The following is a 10,535-nucleotide window of genomic DNA, read 5'->3' as shown; positions in this document are numbered from 1 at the left end:
TAATCTAAAAAAAAAAAAACAATTAAGAAACCAGAAAAAAATAATAGTGGTAGCGAATTAACGGAAAAGGTCCCATTTTTTATATTAAATCTAAATTTTGTGCATTGTATAATCATTGATTAAGTAAACTAATTAATAAATAAATAATAAATTAAGTTTACTTAATCAATGGTATAATCATGTAAATATGGGCAAATATAGGTATATAGGTACTTTTTTTTCGAGGTTGAACCGACGACATGGTGGGAATTGCTTTCGCATTACTGCCGCTAATGGTATATAGCTAGTTACCTATATTAAACGAAAATTATCAACTAGAATGTGTTGTATTTAAAAATAAAAAGTATATTTTTGAATTTTATTAGTACCTACAGACTTAAATCTACTATTATACTAACAGTTGCAAATGTATGTACTATAAATACTTTTAAGAAGACGTTATATCTCGTTTAGCTCCGTTACTATAAAAATTAGAGTGAATTGAGCTCTTAAAGCTAAGAGTATTAAAAAGGAAACTTAATGGGCTTTTTATTATATTTTAACTCTGAAGCAAATTATAAGTATTTTAAAATTGTAAATTTTTTGTACGTCCTAAAATTCTTATAACTCGCTTCAAAATTAAAATAAAAAGCTTGTGATTTGCTATGCTACGCATTTATAAGACAGAGACAAAACATGAGGGTATAGCTTCCCCTTAAATTTCCTTATAAGTTGTAATATTAAGATTATATTTTTTTCCCTAAAAGTTTAAAGTTAATAATGCAAAAAAAAAAAACACTAAATTCGGTTAAAATAGAGTTCAATTATTTTTTTTTTAATCACCACTCAGGTCAGATATGGCGATTGTGAAACTTATATGTTTATATTTTATAGACAACTAAAAACATGAAAAAAGCATCTTAATATTTCACTTTGACTTTCTTATTTTTTAACAATATTGGCTCAGATAACATTCACAAGGAAGGTGGAATTATTGATATAGAAGATGACAATCTCTTCTGTTATAAACAACTTATTTATAATGTAAAATTAAACAACAAATAAATAAAATTGTCAAATCCATATTATCTTTATTTCTTTAATATTTCTATAAACAATGTAATAAATTAGATATTCTAATAATGGACCGTTAGGCTGATGACAAATACAAAGTTATTATTATTAATTTTACTTTCAATTAATTTACTTTTTTTTTTTTACAATACAATTTTCAACTATCAAATCGTCAACAACATTAAATAATCACTTCGCAGAATTTGTTATTCATTTATACAATTTTTTTTTTTTTTTTAATAATAATCATTGTGTCCTAATCATTAAATACTACTATGTACAAAAGAGAAACATGTTGCTCAAGGATAACGATTATATTTTTTTCTTCATTTTAATTATTATTATAATATAATATGATATGCCGAAACGATTATTCAGTTAACCGACCGATTTGTGTGTTAAATATATTTTATACCTATACAAGCATAGAAAAAGCCAAATGTTTGCAAGAGTGATTGTTTTGTTTATCGATTAAGCGTGAGCGACTCCGAAATGTTCATAGAAAAAAGGGGGGGGGGGAGGAAAACGCACGAGCAACGAAAACTGGATGAGAATCAATATACTGCTAACACGCTTATCCTCAAGGACGGGTACGTTTGTATAATATTGTCTTTTTTGTTTTTGTTTTTTTTACAAAAATTAAAAAATTTAATAAATACAAATATTTAACGCAAATGTGATGTTCATCATCGGTCGAAATATCCTCCGGGTGGGGAGAGGGGATAGTAACACAAATTAAAATAAGAAAAAAAAGCATACAAATAATATTCATATAAAAATAATAGTAGACACGGGTATAAAAGAACAAAAAATAATAATAATAAAGTCGGACGAAGAACGTTAACCTCCAACTATAAGATTAATAATAATAATGATAATAATAAAAAAATCGGAACTTAAATAGAAGTTAAAAAAGTAAAAAATAAAAATAATAATAATAATAATAATAATATTACAAATCATATATATATATAAGTATAAAATTAACCATGGAACACAAAAAGGTATTATCCTTAAATACATCAGTCGATGGATTTTTTTTTATACAACGATATCGAGTCACTACGAGTTTAAAAATTGTCTAAATTTACAATAGTTAGATTACGAATGTTTTCGGTTTATACACAATCCCTAGAAAAATAATTGTCGATACACACACAATACACACACATGTAGTACAAATAATGATATAGTTATTCGTAACGATATACGCCTAAAACGACAAAACAAAAAAAATAAATAAAACAAAAAACTCGGTAACGGTATAGACTCGATGATAATAATATGGGGCACTTGGTGGTTATTTGATCATTATAGTACCTACCACCGGTTTGAACCGCGATTTGGCGAACAGTCGGGGGAAGTAGGTAGTGGTCGTTACACCAAGCGAGTCGGGTAGTAAAAACGAATGAAAAAAAGAACACGGAAAAAAATAATAGGGTTGTTGTTATTAAGTACAAAAAAAGAAATGAGTGGGTCAACCGTTCACGCGGCGCATTGCACAATAATATATCTCAATATCTTCATCACGATTAAAAGACTCTTATTACATTTTTATAGGCACGCGTATTATGGCGGAGGCACAAGAGGAATTTGGTCACCCCCCAACCCATTCACCCCAACATCAACAAACGCGATGTACGTACACGTGTGTGGTAGTGTGTTCGTAGTGTGAGTGAGTAAGTGTGTATAATATATGTATATTATGTGATGTGTTTCGAGACTAGATTTTTACATCAGACGGACACTGCAGACACTAACTTGTGTGCGAGTGTGTATATATTATATATAAGACTATTACATATTATACATATACATCGTAGTATAGTATGTCTATATGTACAGCCCACTAAAATAATAATAATTATAATAATAGTAATAATAGTATTAATGATCTATGTGTGGCGAGCGACGGCGGCGTTCCGGTTGTCCACGTGCGCGTTGTCGTAAACGTAATAATAACAATATATTTGTATTTTACGTCATTATTATTATATTTTCTCAAACGGCGTGCTCAGTGTAGGTGAACACGTCTGGCCTGTCTCAGTCGGAGTACTGGTCGAAAGATCCCAAATACTCAAGGGCCGCTTGATAGCAGAACTGGTACTGTTCCTGCGTGCAAGAGAAAACATACGAAAAACGGTTAGGGAGGTGGCGCGATTTGAGTTTATTGTTTCTGTTTTTTCTGTTTTTGTTTTTATATGGATGCCCCAAAATTGATAGCTTGCCACGAGTTTTATCATCGTACTGCGTGTAACGATTGACTGGTAACATTTATTTCGTCACAGTTAATAGGTACAATCCATTTTATGGATGGGGTTGAATGGCAATTGTAAGTATTTACTTATACTCCTTTAGTGAATTAAACAAATTGAAAAAGTTGGAAGTTGGAAACAGTTTTTGTGTAAAAACCATTGATTTACGTCATTTCATATTATTATATTTTTCTATTGTGAGAATTTTAAGTTTATGGACAGAAAAAAAAATAGGAGTGCCATGTACACCAAATGGGAGTGGTTAGGGTCGGTATCGCAGTGATCAGATGAGATGAAAAATGTTACAAAATGATGTGACGTTTAGAACTGTGAAATTCCTAAAAATTGATATCATGATCATTATAATATATGAACGATGACATGTTGATACTCAAAGTTGAAAAATTATTCTTGATAAATTAAATTATTATCCCAGCAAAACCAGAGAAAAAGTTCTAAATGTGTTAATAGTATTTAAAATTAATTTTAATTTTATCCAACAGGAATATCTACTTCAAATACAGATCCAGTTTAGTTTTTATGAATATTATAGGTAGGTAGGTACTTAAAAATAATTTTCTCTGATTGTTTCATGTCATGAAATCAGTAAGCGACATATTTTAAATTAAAATAATAACTGATAGTAGAATATTACATATTACATAACTCATATATACTGACTTTTGTAAAGACTACAGTGTACTTATTATGGGAATATTTGAATTCTTAAATCATTTGCCGAAATAGTCGAAATACATAAAATCGATATAAAATAGTTGTAGTCCATAATTTTAACAGGGTCAACCAGAGTGTATTTGGGGCTAGATAATTGAGTCCGAGATAAGTTTGGTGCATTTTGAAAGCGGTAAATTGAGTCCCAGGGAAAAATAGGTAGTAGGTTATATGCATTTAAAATTTAAAATTTTTATGTGTGATTTGTGGACATTCATTGACTCAATTACCTACTACCTTATTTTTTCTGGGACTCAACTTACCTACGACATATTTTTCCCCGGGACTCAATTTATCGAGTTAGGGTCATTTGGGACTCAATTTACCAACCCCGGTGTATTTAGTTGGTTTATGGTGGAGGGGGAGCTAATACGATTTTATTTCAAGGTATAAGACCAACCTCCGTTTGAACCATGGCCGGACGCTGCGTCCGCAGAATCCGGATCGTCTGGAAGAGATCGATTACGCCCTCGCATTGCATCCGTTCCAACACGATGCTCAGTGAGATGAACACACCCGTCCTGCCCACGCCGCCGCTGTAAACAATTTTTTTTCCTCAGTTCAAATAAATGTATCGATTTTCGCCGGAAACGGCGTTGTAGTACTTTAAATGTTATTTTGATCCGTCGACGTCTGTCGTCGACAGAACGAAAACATGACACATCGTTTACAGTGAATACAAACTTTTAATTTGGATATTAAATTGTTATAAATAAAAACACACAATCATAATATAATATGTATGCATTTTATTTTCATGTATATACCTGCAATGGACGGTGATCGGACCTTCTTGGCCGAATTGCTCTTTCGTCTTGTGCACCTGTCCGATGAAGTCTATGAATCCTTCGGCCGACTTGGGCACGCCCTGTTCCGGCCAGTCGGTGAACTGGAATTGCCTGACGGTCCGCGAACCGTTGTCGATCGTGTCGGTCACCTTGAATTCCCTAAGTATGTACTGCGGCATGTTGTATTCGGTTATTGGCTCGACGACGAACGTGTCGTACCGGACAGATCGTTCAGACGGCCAGTACTGGTAGCATTTTTCCTGTAAAGCGTTCAGCAATAAATTTAATATTTGACGATAGATCTCTTGAATGCGTACTAGCAACTATTTGTATAAGCACTGCTCGCGACACTAACGAGAAAAACGTGAAATCCAATCACTTCCCCTACCAGTGGCGCCGAAGTCCATGTTTATGTATGGCAGCTGCCATACATATACAAATTTGGCTGGGGGGTGGGTCTTTAGATGAAAATTAATAGGAATAGGATCACAAATTATTAAGTAATATTGCCCATTGGGCATTGAGAATATTTGGTATTAAACATCAATGTTTTCGTTGAACCCTGAACAATAAACGCTAAATAGTTCATAATAAATAATAATACAATCAATAGTAAGAACAGTAACAACTATTAGCGCAGAAATCGGTGTCAGTTGCTTAGCACTAGTCAGCAGTCAGTCATTACTTTATTAAGTATTCAGGTCAGAGTGAGCGACTTATTTGTTATTTTTGTTGAGTTTATTGTCTACTAGTGTTCATGAACTATTTCTGTTAACTGAATAGTTTATAATTAAATTAATTATTATTTAATATACTTAGTTTATATTTTTAGTTATCACTTTTTCTATTATTTTGACTTTTGTCTTTTGAGTTTTGACTTTTTAAGCACGTTTATTTTTAATAATTAAAATACTTTATTACCCATATTAATATATTATATGAATGTTAATACTGCCTTATCGACTATTATTTATACATTTAAGAATTGAGTATACTTATTTTATGTACATACGTATATGGTATATCCGATATCGTATATAGAAACATTAGAAACAAATATTTTGATAATCAAAATTTGATTTGTGGGTTGTGTTGTAGGTGGCGGGGGTGGGTGGGTGGGTGGTTGTTGGAGATTCTTGCCATACATTTAATTTTGTACTTCGGCGCCACTGTCCCCTACCCTACCACCATACAGGATGTATAACCACAATGATCCACAAAGATATGACGAATTTAAATGTGCTAAACTGATGTACAAAATAAAAAAAAACAGTTTAACAGTGATCGGTTAACGAGATTCAAACTTTTGCGTTTAACGTTCCGCGATGTTCACATAAACTTTTTAAATATTAAGAAATTCAGAAGAAACTGCAGCTGCCGTCATGTGATTAAATGTAATATTTTTAAGCGCTGCAGTGATGTATAAGTCTAAAAATTTAAAACTTGAAAACAAGTATATACGGCTAATTTGTGTCATCGACAGATTATAGGGCATCATTAAAAATAACATTATATCGTCTTTGTAATTTGTTTAGTACTGTATGAGGAAGTTCTAAGAAACGAAACACTATCGATTTTCTAATATTAAGACCTAAGCACGGAAAATTGGTACACAATTTAAACATGCTGCGCAGTTATAATAAATTATTTTAATACCATAAATTGCAGGTAGCTGGTGTATTTTTGACTAACAAACGACAAAGACAAAGATAATTTTTTTCTAATATTATAAATTGGTCTGAAATTTTTTAGGGGATATTTTCTAAAACGAGGTCTTGAGGAAAATGCCCCTGTTGCCCCCCCCCCCTATCGGCAGCTGATTAAAGTTTATTAAACACGTTACAAATCAAAAACTGTTATACATCCGTTATTAGTACAACTATATCATATGCGTTTGTCTCTCACCCTTCCCAACTCGTGCAGTTTGGTGAGCATAACCACAATGGTGGAGTTGTGTTCCCACAGCATGCGCCAGAAGTCGTCAGTGGTGATCTGCAGCGGTCCCTGGGTCGCGATGTAAGCCCCTCGCTGCCGGTACCCGTCTATGAAGTTGGCGTTTATGTAGTCCGACCCTTCCATGCCACGTGACGATCCACCACTTAGACACACCCGGGTGTTCTCATACGGCAACAAATGCACCAAACGGTTTTTCGGCTTGTTCACTGGTAAACTGGCGCTGACGAATCGGCAGAATTCGCTTTTGACCAATGTTAATTTCTGAAAAAGATATAATTATGATATTATGAGGCTCTTTGCAATTCACAAAATATTATATTTTTCATATCTGCAATAATATATGGAGGGAACGGTGTCGCCGGCTGGTGCATAAGGCAACGCGAAATCATTTAACTAACTCTTCGAATGTAGCAAACAGTCCAATTTCTAAATAGAGAAATTAACTATTGTTAAATCTTCTTAACGGTAGTGAAAAATGCGTAAAAAAAATATTTATCTCACAAAATATATTTAGGTGGTCACGAAAAATATAATTTTTTAAACATACCTATCATATCATATGAATACCATCGTAATCTTCAATTGACATAGATTGTTTTAATTAATTGTAAACTATTACCTATTATATACCATTAACAAAATTATTATTGAGAGATTTCGGAACCTCAAGTTTTCACATATTATATTTTAACACATTACTGTGTTTTAAAATAGATCTTTACATTATATTTCATTAACCGTAATCTTGGTAAACATCACATTTTTTGAAATCTTATTGAAGATTCAAAAGTTTAAACAGTAAGAAAAAAAATTCACATAGGTACAAGACAACACATATATGGGTCGTCTAAGTTACTTCCCTATCAACAACGCTATCTAAACAATTAAATGTTTATGTTCCAAAATCGGAGTGTTATTACCTTGAATTCGAGTTCCATTCCGGTGACGGTCGTTCCAACATCCATTTGGGATAACTGTTGAATGTGCATGGGTAAGTTTCGCACGGACACTTCCGTTTCGCCGCACGTGACGGCTTCCAAGAGAGCGTCGTGTATGAATATATACTGTTCTTCGGTCTGTCGGGAGAAATAAAATAATACTATGATTTAAAATGTCACCAACGAGACTGTATAATTTAAAACGACGTTCCCAGTACATTCCAATAGTAATCCTATACCTATTTATCGTACAAATTTAGTAAAGAATTTTTATTTGCTAACTAAAATCCGCTGCAAAGGTGTATTTTATTTTTATAGCTCAATTAATACGTCTTATACGCATATTATTGATTAGCAGTGACATACGAAACGCGTTGGTAGACCATCACGAATACAGTGATGCTAAAGTTAGACCAAGAATATATCAACGAGAACGGCCATCGAAAATTTGGGAAACTAAAAATAATTTAGCGCCAAGTATACCATTACCTACCCGCCACTAAACCCCACCCAATCGATTGATTCGACCGACCCGCGTACCTGGACCATGTAGTTTCGCTGGGCTCTGAGGCACGTGACGTGCGCGTAAATGTCCACACTGTGCTCGTTCTTTGCCCGTTCCAGCATGGCGTCGATTACGATGAAACAACCGGTGCGGCCGACGCCCGCGCTGCAGTGCACCACCACCGGGCCGGACTCGACCAGGTTGACGGCCCGCACGCGCTTCATGAACTGCAGCAGCGGCGCCGGGTGGTCGGGCACGCCGTGGTCGGGCCACGCGCCAAACTGCAGTTGCTTCACCTCGCGCGTCTCCGTTTCGCCGTTTCGAGTCAGGTGGAACGAACGGACCACGTACGTGGCCAGCTCCTGGACGTTGACGAGCGCGACCGTGATCGGCCCGTACACCTGCGAGCCGCGCGCCGGCCAGTACTGGTCGCACTTGACCCGCGTGCGCTCCTCCAGCTTGGTCATCATGACGATGGTGGACGTGCGCACCTCCCAGCACATGCGCCAAAAGTCGCCGGCCGTCTCGGGCAGCGGGCCCTGCGTGGCCACGTAGGCGTTGTGCTTCCGGTAACCGTCGCAGTAGTTGGCGTTTATGTAGTCGCTGCCCGGCGTGCCGTCCGGAAGCGGTTGCAGCACCACGCGCGAGTGGTCGTACGCGATCACGTTCGCGTACCGGTTCTTCGGCTTGTTGACGTCCATGTTCGAGTGGTCCCACGTGAACTGCTGGCCCGGCTCGATCGACTCGTACTCCTGCGAGAACTTGAAGTTGTCGTTGGCCTTCAGCTGGTCGATGTGCTGCGCCAGGTAGTTGATGGGCACCGGCGGGTGCGACACCATTGCCGGCGTTTGGAACTGCAACCGGCGCAGTTCCACCGGGTCGTTGTTCGGGTGAGAGTTGCCGATCAGCGGTTTCGTCACGCCCGACGTTTCGCCGTACTTGCTCGGCCGGCGGCGCCTGTGGAACGAAAAAAAAACAGCATACGCACATTAGCACTATATAGGTAGTATACACCACACGCAGTCGACGATATAATGAAGAACGGGAGAGGGAGGTGGCGATAAAACAAAATTAAAAAAAACATTTAATTCAAAGGTTACAGGTGTATATAGTCAAAAACGGGAGGTGACCCGGAGGAGTTTAAGCTCACGTTACAATTACAAGTATCAACACTCCTCCACAAGTTTTAATGAATTTCCTACAACTGGCTACAACACACGATACCAGAGATACTTTTTGAATTTATTCAAGACAAAATATCGAACAATACACGTACAAATCACTTCACTTGGGTAACATTTTTAATATAAAACAAACAACTTAAATATTTTCAAATAATAATAATTACTTGGCAAAGTTTAATATTAAATGAGCCTTATATTATGTGTGATAGAATTTACTCGATTAAAAATAAATACAATAACCATATGCAAAACTGTGCATCAGATATAAAATAATCAACAGGCAGAAATCCTTATACTAATAATTATTTTCTATTTTATGTAGTATGGAAAAAAGACCAAAAAAATTTGTAGTTTGTCAATGGACATTTTATACACATGACACACATTAGGTTCATAATATTGAATATAAATACATAAATGTATCTTATTAATTTAATTAATACATTTTTAAGATAAAAAATACTATCAAACACTATCATTTAGCATAAAATTAAAAGTTAATAATACTCTAATCAATTCTATACATTGCTTCTGTAAGAACACGTATAGAGTAGGAAAATAGAAAGTGTCTTTATGAAACTGTATATCAAACATTATATAGTATTGTTTCATAGTAGGTATTAATATAAGATCTGACACAACTTTAAAATAAAAAACAATATTGACTGAGTGACTAACTCAAAAATTATAATTGATGGTATGTTTATGAGTAATTTTTTGATAATGAATAATGAAATTGTTTTAAAAAGTAATTTTATGAGAAAATAAAAGATTGTTAAAATATTTAACTTATATATTATAATGGTTACTATTGTCATAATTATAACGATAGTATTAACTATTGAAATTATAAATTACCTATTTCACTATTTGTCATAGATAACTTTATGTGCGATCAATTTATGTACCACATCAGAGACAATAAGATAACTTACATAAGTATCAAAAGAAATAGTCAAATAAATAAAGCCGCTATTATAGGAATAAAATTCCATAGTTGGTGGAACCACTAACCGCTAGTTTGTTTGGCAATAACTCTATTTGGAATATTTTGAACAAATTGATTATTGCATTGAAAGCAAAAATCTGAGAGAAATTATCTAATACTATAAAAATCACATCTT

At 34.8% G+C, this 10,535-nt stretch overlaps 1 protein-coding gene across 4 annotated transcripts in view; it reads right to left on the bottom strand.

Moving 5' to 3' along the window:
* Nucleotides 1–1,045: 1,045 nt before the first annotated feature.
* Nucleotides 1,046–10,535, bottom strand: part of Lar (tyrosine-protein phosphatase Lar) — a 158,733-nt gene continuing 149,243 nt past the window's right edge. For all 4 annotated transcript variants that reach the window (XM_089222664.1, XM_089222667.1, XM_089222665.1 and 1 more), the window contains 6 exons: nucleotides 8,263–9,184; nucleotides 7,705–7,860; nucleotides 6,734–7,045; nucleotides 4,808–5,088; nucleotides 4,441–4,576; nucleotides 1,046–3,165 (listed from right to left, as the gene is read on the bottom strand). In XM_089222664.1, the coding sequence (XP_089078790.1) occupies nucleotides 3,097–3,165; nucleotides 4,441–4,576; nucleotides 4,808–5,088; nucleotides 6,734–7,045; nucleotides 7,705–7,860; nucleotides 8,263–9,184 (1,876 nt within the window). In that variant the 3' untranslated portion in view covers nucleotides 1,046–3,096. The remainder of the gene's footprint in view (nucleotides 3,166–4,440; nucleotides 4,577–4,807; nucleotides 5,089–6,733; nucleotides 7,046–7,704; nucleotides 7,861–8,262; nucleotides 9,185–10,535) is intronic.

The sequence above is a fragment of the Diuraphis noxia genome, unplaced genomic scaffold, assembly GCF_037042655.1.
Source record: "Diuraphis noxia isolate RWA-SAM2 unplaced genomic scaffold, SU_Dnox_SAM2 contig0003, whole genome shotgun sequence".
Lineage (NCBI taxonomy): Eukaryota > Metazoa > Arthropoda > Insecta > Hemiptera > Aphididae > Diuraphis > Diuraphis noxia.
The sequence above is the reverse complement of the archived record's forward strand: the minus strand, read 5'-3'. Positions and strand labels throughout refer to the sequence as shown.